Source organism: Halichoeres trimaculatus, unplaced genomic scaffold, assembly GCF_033239565.1.
Source record: "Halichoeres trimaculatus isolate MK-OKI-2021-1 unplaced genomic scaffold, fHalTri1.1 fHalTri1_scaffold_14, whole genome shotgun sequence".
Lineage (NCBI taxonomy): Eukaryota > Metazoa > Chordata > Actinopteri > Labriformes > Labridae > Halichoeres > Halichoeres trimaculatus.
The window spans coordinates 8,475,179-8,489,775 of NW_027437192.1; the positions used below are offsets into that span (position 1 = coordinate 8,475,179).

A 14,597-nucleotide genomic window follows, 5' to 3' on the forward strand; every position below is an offset into this window, starting at 1 on the left:
ATGTTTTAAATGACTAGCATTGATGAACTCAAAATTTGAAGAACTTAAATGTATATTTGTTTATTATTAAGTATGCTATTCTTTTAAGTTAATGGTAATTTATTGTTTTAAATAAAGCATATGTTCTAAACATTTTTTTCCTTGTTTAGATGGGGTATGAATCTTGAGTGGTCATTTTGATGCATTATATTTTTAAGTGTTAATCTTTTTTTTGTTTTGTTAGAAAAATACATTTCCTTCATTTCCTTTTTAATTTTTTTTTTACTTTGTCATTCGCTACAAAAATTAAAGTCATAGTAAGGTTGTACACAGCTCAATTCCAGGAATTACGGATAAAGTTTATTTGAACAGTATAACAAAAAGGTTGACTTAATGCAGTTAATAATAATAATAATAATAATAATAATAATAATAATAATTATTATTATTATTATTATTATTATTATTATTATTATTATTATCATAATTATTATTATTATAAGAATTAAAAAAAAATTATGACTTGGTTGCCTTGAAAACAGGATTTATAAGAAGATATGGTGCATGAGTGCATAAAAAAAATCAAAATTTTAACAATAAATTTACTGTGGGTTATTTATGTAATATTAATAACACATTTGTGTTTTTAAAACAACTATTTAACTCTTTCTTCTTCATGGGTTATCAAAAGATAAGAGCTTTAACTAACATTGATTACTATTCCCAAATTAATACAAGTATCTTTGGATCAGCCAGCCGTCATAGTTTGGGCGCTATGTTCCGTGTGTGCGCTTGTTTTTTCATAACGCCTGCAGAGAGCGCTGCTGTTTCACATCGGAGCTCATATGGACACTGGACGCAAACGCATACGTCATCACGTAGCACTTCCGGCTTCAGACTTGTTGCGGGAACTCAAACCTGTTCGACTGATGTGAACTGTTTACATCAACTTACGCAGCTCAAGGGTCCGTTTTATGACTAAGAAGGATCATTCTTCGGCAGGTAAGTGCTTTACAGTAGATGTATCAGTAGCTGTGTGAGGTTTGCTCTCTTCAAGGCTGCGTCTGACTTCAGTTAGTTACTGCTGAGGCCAACGACGAAGCTAAATGCTAACTAACTGCCGCCTGTTGTATGATTAACGTCTACATTACCATCACCTACATGACGTCGCTTACATTATTAAAAGCCGTAAATGAGCATCTACTTGTACATATTTGTCACAAATGCGCCTTTTGGTTAATACTTGAATAAATATGGAGTAACTGCTATTTAAACCCCTCTTTAGAGCGTAGCGCAGTTACATTTGTGCTCAAATTGTCAGATTAATATTGTCGTGTCATTGTCGTAGATTGATTTTAGTGATTTCAGTTAACGCTAGCATTTGAATATGGTTCAAATATCCCATCACTTTGAAATATTGTTTGAAAGCCTTGCAGATTTATCAATAACGAACTTGGTGTTTTATGTTTGTTGTTAAAACACTAGTGGACATTTTGTCTAAAAATACTGTAAACAGTGCCCTTTACTTCAGGGTTTGAGAAATACAGCCCATCATGCATGTAATAATTGAAAACATCAAGTTAACTAACCCTCTGCCTCCCTACAGGTGTCACTGAACCAGAGACGTCCTCATGGAGTCAGAGAGAGCTGGATCTCCCCCATCTGGCTCAGGGTCAACTGAAGTGGTCAACTCCATCAGAGAGCGCACCATCGCAGAGAACAGCATGGTGGTCCTGCTGCAGGGCCTGCAGGGAGAGGTGACCACGGTGGACCTGAGGAACGAGAGCTCAGCGCAGGGCCGCGTGGTCAACGTGGACGCCTTTATGAACGTCCGTCTGAAGGACGTGGTGTACCGGGATGGACGGGGTCATGTTACACAGCTGCAGGACCTGTTTGTCACTGGCAGGAACATTCGCTACATTCACATCCCAGACCACATCGACATAATGAAGACCATCGAGAGCCAGCTGGCAAAGATACGCAGAGTCCGCAACTTTGCCAGTGAAGGAGGAGGCAGAAAGGAGTACAAGAAGAACACAAAATAATGTTTTGTTGTTGTAGAAGAAAAAAAACTCTGCTGTGTTCTGTTAAAGCAAGGTTCAGTGCATTACAAACTTTCAAGGTTGTACAGTGTTGTTAAATGCTGGACACTTAAAGCCCTTCACATTATAAGAGAAAAAACTATCTTGTTGTATCTAAAGCTTCGGCCAGAGCCTGTCAACAGTTGTCAGTAAAACTGAAAAGATGAGTTAAGTAATCAGTAAAATGGCTGAAAAATATTGCTAACGTTTACTTTCTCTATCTGCTTTAAAAAAAACAAGTGTGTCGTGAAATTATAAAAAATAACAAACAAGCAATTCCCTGTGTGACCAAATTGAAATTCTTTTTTTGAAATACATCAAACCTATGGTAAATTTGTATTTCTTGTTACTTATGAGCTAATGCTGCATTAATACCAGTATTATGAACTTTGTTTGGGAGTTAATAAGTTCAACACTGTGTGTTTAGGTTTTGTAACAATGTTACAACTCTGACGCTGACTTCAAATTGTTATATTTATTTATTTTTTTATGGAAGTTCCAGAAATGTTTCGAAATAAAGACATGGATTCAGATTAAAGAGGATTACAGTTTGATTTTTGTGCATCCTTACATCTCTATTCTACCCTCAGACTTTAGGTGTGAAGTGATTAATACTCACTGCTATTTAAATTAGCATTTGGGCTAATAACTCTTAGATTTCGAAACCACTAGTGACCATATTGTCAATCTGCAATGGTTTGTTATGGCTGAATTTGTAAATCAGTCTTAAAGTGCTGAAAGTCAAGCACACTTTGGCTTTTTTATTGTAGCTGGGAGTAAAGTGGAAAAAAAAATCTAAAATTTGTGATAAGACTCCTTAACTCAGTAGCAATGTGTTATTGGTTGCCCTCTGCTGGCAAAAAGAGAGAATACAGGTTTTAATCATTTGTAAATCAGTTTCACTTTTGAAACCAAAAGGCCTCGTCTACTCTTTATGTATCTTCTGCTCCAAGCCCATCATGGCTGTTTGATAATAAAGTTAATTACAGATTAAACAGAACATAAAACAGTTGACAGTCTGTGCAGGTGTGGCTCAGAGTGTCAGCAGTTATCCTGCCATGCAGCACAAAGCCCGTCTGTCCGTCCGTCTGTTAAACCAGAGAAGTGAATAACTGCCCATACGCAGGAAAACATTACTCATGGTCAGTGCCAGTCTGGTGGAGGGAAAAACAAGCCGGCATGTTTCCACAGCCTCCACCTCACAAACATCTCTGCTGCATGCATCAGTGAGCTGTCACCCTCCTGACAACCAGCCGGCAGGATGGGACTCTGCCGCAGCCAATGAAACGGAGTGGAGCGCGTGAAAGGAAGAGAGTGTTTCACTTGGAAACTGCCGATACACAAATAGGATTGGGAATTTGAGGAATTTGCAGAGGGGTATGTTATTCCTACAGAGTGTCAGGAAGAGGACAGGCCTGACATAACACAGGCGGAGGCAGATAAACCACAGAGTACCACAGAGCCATATCATCATATAAAGTGTAGAGTGAATTAAATTAAGAGCAACATACACACAGGAATGTCCCCCAGTGGTCAGGTCATTGTTTTGGTGGTGGCCTCAGTGTGTTTTTCAGGGATATATTTTTCTCTTGACTGCTTTAAAACCAACCTGGAGAATGGCAGAAGCCACATAATGACTGCTTACTGCGCTGCTAAAAACACGACTGAGCGCCACATCAACACTCACTCAACTCAGAATAGCACTTTACAGAGACACGACCGCACAAACAGTTCTTAAACAATACATCACACAGCCTGGACTGTCTGTGCTTAAAGCAACACTCAGAGTGAAGTTAAAGTGCTTCATTCAAAGAGAAAAATCTGCTTTCTTTCATTATATGGATAAAAATAATGGAGATCCTTTCATACTGTGTCTGATTTTATTAGTGTCATACACATAGACTGTAAAAAAAATGGACGTCATCTTGCTTAGCTCGAAGTGAGGTTGCCAGGAAAACTGCTCCCCCTGGTGGCTGGCTGCAGTACAAGTCAAAAAATGCAGCTCTCCAGTCATTCCAGATAGGCTGTGGTCAAACTTTAAAAAATTAGTACACCTCGTACAAATGTTTCTCAAGTCCGATTGTTGTGGTGATTTGATCATTTGGCTGCCCTATATTCAAGTCCTCTTTTTTCTGAAAAGTTTCATTTTCATTAGTTATAAGAGGTTAAAAACGAGGTTTTACTTCACGTTTAACAATGATTGACGGCTGCAGTTCTTGTGTATTTTTTTTTTCAGGATTGTAAAATATGTAGGGAGGTAGAGTCAGAAAGTGATTAGACTCTTGAAAGAAATAACAGAGCCATGCTGTCCACTCTATAAACAGTCTATGGTCATACACTCTCATGTATGCACATGAAAGAAAGAAGTGTGCTCTCCCCACCTCAGGCTTTGGCGTTCCTTGTAGGCATGCGGAAGGGCAGGGAATAGAGCCATACCCACAAATTTGACTAATTGCAAACAAACAACTGATTCTCTTAGACGGGAGCGGTGACTAAATGAGTACTGAAGATCTATCGATGTAATTCATAATGAATGATACGTGACAGAAGCCTTTAACAGAATACATGCTTCATTCTTTATATCTAGGTGCATTTTGCTTAAAAAAGAAGTCTTGATTATTATCAATTTGTTGCTTTTTTATATTTATTTTTGTATGAAATAAAAGTGTTCACGGGTTGCCAGTATAGCCAAGCAGTCAAGGTTGACATCGAATGAGGCAAGCCCTGAAGCAAGCAGCTGGATCCAACCTGTGGCACTTCTCCCACATGTCACCCACTCTCACCCTTTTCCCTGCTCTCCTCACAGTCCTGTCCTCTCAAAATAAAGACAAAAAATAGCAAAAACAAACAAAAAAAGAGTTTGAGCACCTTTTTTGTCAGGATGCAATTTTTTTTAAAGATATGACTCGTTATAAAAGAAATAATATGTCTTCTTAAGTTAGACACATTTTGCTGGTGGGGTTATTTCACTTCTTAGGTCCTCAAAATAATCACTAAAATGTTTCTCTCAGTAAATATTTCAACACAGAGTTAATACAGTACACAAACACGACACTTGATTTAGGGATGCACCGATCCAACTTGTCTGGTACCGATACGATACTTGGGCTTTGGGTATCGACCGATACCAATCCTGATCTGATACCAGTGTTAAATAATAATCAGCATGCTCTGCTGTGGGATGAGACTGGTAATGTTTGGAGTAAAAGACAAAAATGAGTACATATGGAATTGCTGAAGTTAATATTAATTTAAACTATAAGCGTTTAAATGTTCAACAGCAGTTTGGTTAGAAAATGATTCAGAATTTACAGAAATGACTATTTGATGATCAAATTTTATACCTGGTAGACTAAATCATAGTTTAGCCTTAGTGTCAGGTTTGGACTGATCCTTTCCCACTGATACCCCACATAAGGACATCTTTAACTTGATTATTGTTGAATTATGAATCTGACTTAGTGATTTCTTTTATTTGAACTGGTAAAGTCTCCAAAATAAAGGGCAGAATGGAAAGAGTTTTAGCAGTGATTTAAAAGGTTGCCACATTTTCTGTCTGTCTCCAGATGTCCAATCCAATGAAGCAAGAATGCCTCAAAAACAAACAGCATGTTGTCGACCACGAGTAAATGATTGCGAAATGCCAAATTGTGTCTAATTTAAGCAAAGAGGATGAACTCGATTGTGTTCCAACAAACAACACCACCTGCTGCTCCTCTGTTTGCCTGATAGAGCCAGTGTGCTCTTTCTGCCGTCCCTCAATGCTCAGATTAAAACACAAAGAGCTCAATTAATCCACGAGCCCCGGGAGCAGCCCTGCAGCACTGTGCCCGAGCTATTTCCTGTTCCACCCTCTTGGCTTAACAGTGAACAGACCTCACTGTGGTGCGTTTGTGGCCGGCAGAGCGATCACCTCCCTCTGGTCAGGAGTGAAGCTCAGATTTGCTCACAGAGGGTTTGTTCCTTCACAGTCAAGACTTTGGTGTTTGTATTCAGAGGCTTTTATTTTGTAGCCAGTTGCCTGAGAGTGTCTCTTATCTCTGAGGGACAGGAAACACCTCCTCCTTAACGCCAGTCTGGACCGTTTTAGGCTAGTCCTCCTCCTCCTCGTCCTCCTCCAGAGGATGACAGGGAGTGGATCATAGTGAAAGCTGCTTCCTCTCTGCCTCTAGACGAGCAGCTTCATCAGCTTCTCTGTCACAAAAACCAACACTTGGTGACTTAACCAACAAGTTATCTGCTTCTCTATCATGGGATCTCATTTAGTTTTTCAGATCCTGATGTGGATCTGAACTTTTTTTGTTTTTAAGAGGAATTTTGTAAAGCTTTCATCCAGGACTAAGGTGAGTGATGACCTGACTTTAATATGATACTGTGTTTTATTATGCCTCTTATTCCCTCAAAATATATTTGAGTTTCATAATAACTAAGCTTGTTCTTTTGAAAAACTGTTTATTTATCTGCTATACTTTTGTAAAAACTCTTATTTTTTCATGAGGAGCTTACTTAGAACTCAGCAGTTGCTGTCAGGCAATAAACAAGTCAACAAAGTAGTTTATTAGTAGCCCTAAAACATGTTTTTACCATACCACAACCATAAAACTCTAAAAAGGTGCATGTTGCTGCAGCCTGCACTTTTCGCACAAATTCAAAAAGAGAGTCCACTTTGATTCCTGTGTTTTATTCCTTTCTGTGCCGTCTTTCTCATGTGCTGGATGAAAGCACTTTTGACAGCAACCCTTCCTCTGAGAGGCCGTAAACACAAAGTGGAAGCAGAGCCGCCTACTGTAAAATAACAAGTGTTATTTTCAATGGTTTCAGGTTTCATCTTTTGACTTAAACGGGATTATCTAAGCAGGAAATGTGGGAGGGTTGAACGGGAGTGCATTTTATGGGGTTACATAAACAGCTACAGCTGCCGGGCTTTGCATGTGTTCAGTTAAAGTGGAGAAGTTATTGCACTTGTCTGGAAATGTTAGGTGTTAAATCTGTCTGACTTGAGACTGCGGCGGCATAAAACGGACATTTGTCTCCCTTTGGTATTCCTGTTGTGCTTCAGGCTCAGACAAACTTCACCACAAACTGTCATAAAGTCGTGTGATGCTCTACAAATAAAAAATACATAGAGTCTGAATCTGCAAATGAAAACAGAACAATAAAGTGAGTGTGCTTCTGGGATGACATCATTACAAATCGTTCACAGCTTCTCCTTCTTAATCTGTCTATAATTACATCTTAAGACTCTTATTTTCCTAAAAGCAGGGAAAAGAACATCAATTCGCTTGGATAATTTCAGTCTTTCTAACATCAGGACATGAAGACAAATCGCAAAGCTGCAAAGGAAGATTAGAAAACTAGCGCTAAGTATAGCAGCCAGTTAGCTTGGCTTGGCACAAAATGTGAAAACACAGAAGGTTTATTGGACTCTGTTCAAAGCTAACAGACCCAACAAGCGAATCCAAAATTACAAAGATTGATTTCTTCTTTTGTCTGCTCTGTACATGTGTGTTTCACAGTTTAATGGCAATGTCCCACACACTGTTTCTGAAGACTGATGTGAAGCAAAAACATTAAATCCAAGCTTAAAGCTTCCAGGTATTGTTTTCACAAGTTAACGAGTGACAAACAACACATTTAATGTGCGATCTTTAAGAAGTTGGGAGTCTTTTTTAAGCCTCTAGCTACTAATTCTTAAACATTCATGCAGACTTTTGATTTTTAAAGAGTTACAGGTGACGTCAGCTAGCTGTACTTAGCATGAAGGTTAAGGGAAACAGCTAGATTGGACCTAACTCAAAAATAGCTTCATTTAAATTTGAAGTATTTGATACATCATGATTAAAACAACAACAAAAAAAAAGATAACGTGCAAATCAGTAAGCTTTAGAGGGGCTGCGGATCAAGTTTTGCTGTCTTTGGATAAAGCTAGACTAGCGGTTTACCCTGTTTTAGGTTTGATGCTAATCTAAGCTAACTATCTGCAGCATTATATTTAGCACAGAGTTATTAAAGACTGTAGAATTATTTGTTTTTTACAGACAGTTTATTTTCTGCAGATTTTTCAAAGAAGACGTGAATAAACAAGATGTGGAAGGCAGTCTCACAAAAATCATCCTCCTTTCCCGCCGGTTTTCGGCATGTTGCTGACATCACATGTGATACATTCAGGGGCCATCGGAAATTTGAGAATCTGACGATAACACTACTTTTTAGAGCTTTTGAATATGACAAATGGTTTGTGAATGCCAAAGATTACTGCTAGCCTTAGCAAACACTCATTGTCTCAATCATACAAACATATAGCCAGTTTAATGCTAATCTAAGCTAATGTGGCAAAACTGGGTAGCTGCTAATTGGGTGAAGTTACAATCGGGATAGCAAACACTTTTTTCAGACAACAATCATTTTAGAGGAAAAACTCATCCAATAATACACCCAATAGCTTTTTGGGTTAGCCACATGCAACATTTAGCTAGCCTAGCCTTCCTCATCAAGATTGAGGAAAAAGGAATCCACTAACTTGACTTTTTTCTTAATGCTATCTTAAATATCTGTGAAAGGATAAGTATTTGTGATATCCTAGTTAAACAAAAAAATGTTTATAAAAAAAGCTGCTTGTTTCCTATGCTCAGAAAAGACTAGCTCAGGAGTGGCCAACCTGTGGCTCGCAAGCCACATGTGGCTCTTTGCCTTTCGGTGTGCGGCACTTCGATCCATTCATAAAAATATATATAGTTAGAGTAGTGGTGTGCCGATCAATCTCAAATATTGATATACTGTTGCCAACGTTGGGATCAGTGTTGATCAATATTTGGGTGTACATATTGATACTTAAGTTTCAGTTTCTCTTCTTTAGTACGAATTCAAACACACTAACAAACACAATAAGTCTCGCTTTAAAAATTGGAAATGTATTGATTTTTATTTTATGTCATTTCCTTTACGTGTGAGAGGAAGTGTGTTTGTAAGACCCGTGTGCGACGTGGCTCTATGTAGTACCACAGTAATTTTCGTGGCTCTTGGTCTCTGACTGGTTGGCCACCCTTGGACTAGCTGTACCTCTTAAACAAACTAAATGCTAATCCAAGCCAACTGCCTACCTCTTTAGAGTTAGCAGAGTCATTTTAGAGGTATCAGTGTTCTAATCTATCGTTCAGCCAGTGTGTATAAATACCACAGAAGCTCAAATAACAGAAAATGTGTATTGATAAGACTTCTGATAAGTCGGTATTTTGCATGACTGGGTGTAAAGATCAGTTTGTAATTAAAACAAACACTGTTTTCTTTACACCAACTGAACCAAAACTAAATTGCCCAATTATGTTGTTAAGGTCTGGGGGCTGCAAATTGAGGGTGCAGATGGAGCGGCTTCTTCTGTCTGTGACTTTTAAATGTTAAACAGAAGGCACTGCTGGGTTGGATTCATCGGTTCCCATGAGTCAGTGAACCCTGAGTCAGCCTCTACTAGCTAATTGCCCCGCCAAAAAAAAAACACAAATTAAAGCCTTTGAGAGTGCTTAGGGTCTGCCAAGAGTCACCAGGATAAAGATCAGGGTGGGAGAAAGACTCAAGCCCCCGATGGCAGCAACTGGAGCTGGGCATGATTTCGTTCTCCCTGGAGAGAAAGCACCAGAAAGAAAAACATTTGGCTCCCACGCACATTGTTGTTGTAATGACAGAGAATGTGAGGGGGTGGAAATATCAGTCATCATGTTTACATCAAGCTTTACTGTAACCGTGGGACCATCTGTAACCGAGGCTCATTCTAAACCCCCAAATTTAGCCTCATGTAACCCTCTGTATGTAAGAACTCCTAAAGGACAAGTTCACCCAAATTGCAAAGAATCACAGTTTTAGAGGCCGTTTCTTTTAGCAGAAAGGATTTTGATTAAATGTTTCTGAAAGTAATGTTACGATGGATTGTACACCAGTTAGGTCCAGAGTGTCAACAACCCTCGGATGGATTACCATAAAATTTAGATTAGATGTGCATATCTGACAAAGGAGAACTAATTACAATGGTAATTTCCTAACCCTCTGGAGCTTCATTAGCAGGTCAAAATACACAGTGATCACAGAAACATCTCATCATCTCCCTGATGGCTTGGCACAAATTTTTGTTTTGACTGTCATAATTTCTGGAAGCTGAATGCTAATTACTCTGGCAATCCCCCTGGCTCCACCTCCCATGCAACTACGGGATAAGTAGTCTGTAGTTTCAGTTGAAAGGTCCCTCATGTTTTTAAGGATTTCAGTTTCATTTTTAATTTAGTAAAAAAATAAATAAATAAATAAACGAAATTCTCATTAGCCTTGAGCACATTTTGTATGAAGTTCTAATGAGCAGCAATTGGCACGCTAACATGCTAAGATGAGACTTTGAACATGGTAATCATGACACCTGCCAAAGATTTGCATGTTGGCCAACAAACTAATCTGTTTCTATTTGCAGTTTATCTTACCAAATGGCTGTTTAATACCTGGTTGTAGTCTCTGTGATGTCATTCATCTGTTTCTGAAGGAAAGTTTTGAAACCACCCATCGTTCAGTACCAAATTGGAAATGCTGACTCAAACTAACTTATGTTAACCTAGCATAGAGTAATTCTTCTTGCTTATAGATACGGTGTGCCTGTCAGTCAGTCAAGTCCGCACGGCCCTTAATTACACAAAATTATCTTAATATTTTCTAAACTACTGTGTTCTAATAAAAAATGTTTAGCCTGTACAGTGTGAGCTTGAAAAATAAGATATTCAGACTAAAATTGTTTTAAAACCAGGATGTAAACATGTTTATTGTTGCTGTAAAGATCAATTCTTTTGAATGAGTGAGTGTTGTTTCCGTTACTTCTACAGCCAGCCTCTAGTGGACACTGGAGGAACTGCAGTGTTAAGCACTTCCCATAGGCTTCATTTCTCACAGCTGGAGGTTGCCACTTCATCTTACCTTAATGTGTGCGTAGGCTAATGTCACTGCTATCCAAACCGATCACTTGTCAAATATTTACTTTTCCAAAGATTAGTATCTTTTTTATTACTTTCTGAGGGTGTTCCAGTCAGTATAATTCTTTGCAGCTGTGAGGGATCTTTCCTTGCTCAGAGGGTCACATTCTGGGACAGTAGTGTCCGTCATCAGCAAGCACAATGATCCAGGTTTTACACTCTGATTAGCGGGTGCATGAACTTAAACAGGCATTTCTTTGAGATGATATTCTCAAAACCTAGGCAGAAATATGAATTTTTTAAAGCTGGAGATGTTTCCCAGGGGAAATGTGGAGTCCAAGTCTGAGCAAACATGTGACTGTCACTTTTTCTGTGGGAAAGAAAAACCCCATTCCGCTGGACACCGGAAAAAGAGCCTCCTCAGGCTCAAAAGTCGTAAATATAAACATCCCTGTCAGACGCAGAGGGCCCCATATTGCTGTCCTGACCACAGGCCTCAGTCTAAAACCCTTACAAGGAACACAATGTCCTTGTCTCCCGACCTCTGACACCAGTTTAGATCACAGAAAACGATGGCAGGGTGTGGACACTTTTGTCAGGCTCTCGGCATCTGTTGCATGAGCTCAGACTTCCTTTAGCGGGTTTATAAGTGAAACATCAGCCAATATATTGTGTTAGGTTGAAACTTTAACCCATGATTGTATGTTTCTGTCACAGGATTTGTCACCGGTGGATGGTCTGGGTGGTCCAGGAGGTCAGCGTGTAAAAGACAGCTCTGGAGATGGTTGAAATCTGATACTACAAGTGAATCGGGATGGAGCCAATTAAGAGAGACATGGAGCTGCTCAGTAACAGCATGGCGACTTACGCTCACATAAAAGGTAAAAAAGTTGCTTTCTCTACAGCTGTGGAACCCAATGAGGCTCAGGATACTACCTTTATCTTGATTTACCCCTCTCTATAGCTTTATAGAAAATCAAGTTGTCCCTTTAAAAGCGTTGCTGCACTAATTTCTCCTCCTGGACGTAAATATGAACATGACCTTTAAAGGAAAAACACAAATAACCACTAGTCCATTTTCCCTACAGATCTCAACAGAAGACTTTTGTTTTTTCTCTTTCAGTGTCTCGTCTGAATAATTTCCAGGGACTTCAGTGTCCTGTTTTCTTTGGCTCACACCACTGCCGTGCTCTTTCCGAGTATCTGCTCACATAGTTGAGCTTCTACAGCTCAAAAGTAGCCAATAAAAAAAAGGAGACGATATTTCATTCTGTCTCTGGTCAGGCAAACACACCCATGTATACTTTAGATTCTATAGCAGGAGAAATATTATGACATCTCAGACGATAAGCACAAAATCTGCCTAGAAACCGAAGAAATGTGATTTATCAAAGTTTAACTACTGATGCAACAATAAAATGCAGCATTTGACTGTTAAAACTTTGGAGATGGCGCAAGTTTAAGACTGTTTATTTTTGTCTGGTGGTGTCCAACTTTAGGGGTCAAACCCCCCTCTTAGGGGTCACCGGATAAATCTGAGAGGTCATGAGACGATAAATGCTGAGAGAAAAAAGAAAACAGACTGGAAATGTTTCTCTTTTGGGACAAATAACAACTTTCAAAGGTCTGAAGTTTAACAAATGATCCTAATATTTTTTTTAAAGGCAAAAAGGTTGGAAACTACAGATTAAACCATGTGCAAGTATTTTCTCATGTTAGATAAGTTGATAACTCGTTCAAGATGGAAATTCAAAGCTACCTTAATTACTTTTTACAACTGCTATCTCTCAACTGTTATACTTGTGTGTTTTTCTACCTGAACAGCCAATCCAGAGAGCTTCGCCCTCTACTTCATGATGGGCGTCTGTTTTGGCCTCCTCATGGCCCTCTGCCTCCTCGTGGCCGGCATCGCCTGCAGGACCCGTCGCCCCCGTCGGCCTCCACCGTCCCCTGAAAGAAGACAGCTAAAGGAGTCAAGCGAGGAGGAAGAGGATGATGAGGAAGACAGCATTGCAGAGGAAGATGGGGAGGAGGTCGAGATCCCTAAAGTGACAGTGGGGCCCCTGAGCGATCGTAGCAGCCAGTCAAATGGTACTCTGAGGAGCGTGAACGTGTTTGCATCAGCTGAGGAGCTGGAAAAGGCCCGACGTCTGGAGGAAAGGGAGAGAATCGTAAGGGAGATCTGGAGGAATGGACAGCCAGACATCCTGGTCACTGGGACTGGGACTATTGGACGAGTTCATTACCACTAACAGACACTTTGACTGTAACAAAATACATCTCACAGACTGCAGGGAGCAGAATGCACACAGTACAGTGGGTGGACACCTTTGGACCAAAATGTGTGTGTTGGTCTAAAATATTTGACTGTAAAATATCTGACTTAGTCAAAAAGATGGCAAGTTTGAAATAAAATGTATGCTGTTTTAGTTTTTTGGACAAATAAAAAAATTCTCTTTAGCCAAAAAATAAACAACAATAACTTTTGAAGAGTCGATAAATGAGACCATATCAAAAAGTATTCTTATAAATGAAGAGCCTACAGCCTTGCTTCCTCCATTAAAACATTATGAAATTTGACACTTTAAGATAAGAGTTGCTTACAATAAATTTCAATAAAGCCTGACTTAAACATCTCCAACTGTAAACTGAATGTGGCTAAATTAGCTTTGTGTGTGTGTAAAATGAACTGAACTTAACAGTGCTAAGCCACATTGTGTCTGTAACTGTTTTTGGTTATTTATTTCAGTAATAAGTTCATGGTTTAGATGAGTACACTTTTAGCCCCGGTGTGTTTGGATTGATATGTTGTGAAGTAAAAATATTTCTGTGTCCAACACATTTACCTTTGTGAGGAATTTGTAACCATGCCCTTGCCATTGAATACAACTTTAACCACTTTTTTTGTTGAAATTAAAAAAAGAAAGCAAAAAACACAAAACCAGAATTTGTGTCAAACGTACACTTACTTCTCTTTTTGTCTTCTTGCTGAGAATTTGAAGAGGATAACGACGCCATGTTGAGGAGTTAGCTTAGCACAACAAGTGAAAACGAGTAGAAACTTCTAGCCCAGCGGCCCAAACGTTACTTAAAAAACTGACTGTTACGTGTGTTTTCAAACTACCTATGGCTATTTTTTTAATTAAAGCGCCTACATTATATATTTAATCCAATTTTAGCACATAAATGAGCCATAATCGAAAAAAAAGTGTAAACCGACAGTTTAGGCCTAACCGTTACATTGCCAGGTCGGCCAAAAATACACGAAATCGTATATAAGGGCTATCGTTTGGAATGCAAACGTTCATTGTTTGGTGGCTTACTCCAAAATTTCGATGTTAAGACAAAAATCTTTTAAGTACCACATCTTAATTAAACCTGAATCAGAGATATTTCCTTTATTTCACAAGTTAACATACTACGAGAATCCACTGATCATAAATAATGAAGGTGGCTCCTTTCCAGGACGAAAAATGTCGCCATTTTAGCACATTATACTAGTCACTGGAGAATTGTGGACTACAAGCCCTGTTTTTTTTTTTTAGGAAAAAAATAAAAATAAAGAAACTGTTCCCACACTTATTTTCATGGTGGG

At 38.9% G+C, this 14,597-nt stretch overlaps 2 protein-coding genes across 2 annotated transcripts; both read left to right on the plus strand.

The window, feature by feature from the left end:
- Nucleotides 1-837: 837 nt before the first annotated feature.
- On the plus strand, nt 838-2,596 carry lsm10 (LSM10, U7 small nuclear RNA associated). The gene is made up of 2 exons (XM_074687198.1): nt 838-981; nt 1,586-2,596. Exon 2 carries the CDS (start codon nt 1,611-1,613, stop codon nt 2,022-2,024), a length of 414 nt encoding a protein of 137 aa, XP_074543299.1. The 5' UTR covers nt 838-981; nt 1,586-1,610; the 3' UTR covers nt 2,025-2,596.
- A 3,358-nt stretch (nt 2,597-5,954) lies between these two features.
- eva1bb (eva-1 homolog Bb (C. elegans)) lies at nt 5,955-14,018 on the plus strand. The gene is made up of 3 exons (XM_074687426.1): nt 5,955-6,403; nt 11,720-11,883; nt 12,827-14,018. The coding sequence occupies exons 2-3, from the start codon at nt 11,817-11,819 to the stop codon at nt 13,252-13,254; spliced, it is 495 nt and encodes a 164-aa protein (XP_074543527.1). The 5' UTR covers nt 5,955-6,403; nt 11,720-11,816; the 3' UTR covers nt 13,255-14,018.
- The last annotated feature ends 579 nt before the right edge of the window (nt 14,019-14,597 follow it).

Excerpts from the sequence above, each read along its gene's own strand:
- lsm10 (XM_074687198.1), top strand. The coding sequence starts at position 1,611 with ATGGAGTCAGAGAGAGCTGGATCTCCCCCATCTGGCTCAGGGTCAACT.
- eva1bb (XM_074687426.1), top strand. The coding sequence starts at position 11,817 with ATGGAGCCAATTAAGAGAGACATGGAGCTGCTCAGTAACAGCATGGCG. Across the intron at positions 11,884-12,826 it reads GACTTACGCTCACATAAAAG|CCAATCCAGAGAGCTTCGCC; the intron begins GTAAAAAAGTTG and ends CTACCTGAACAG.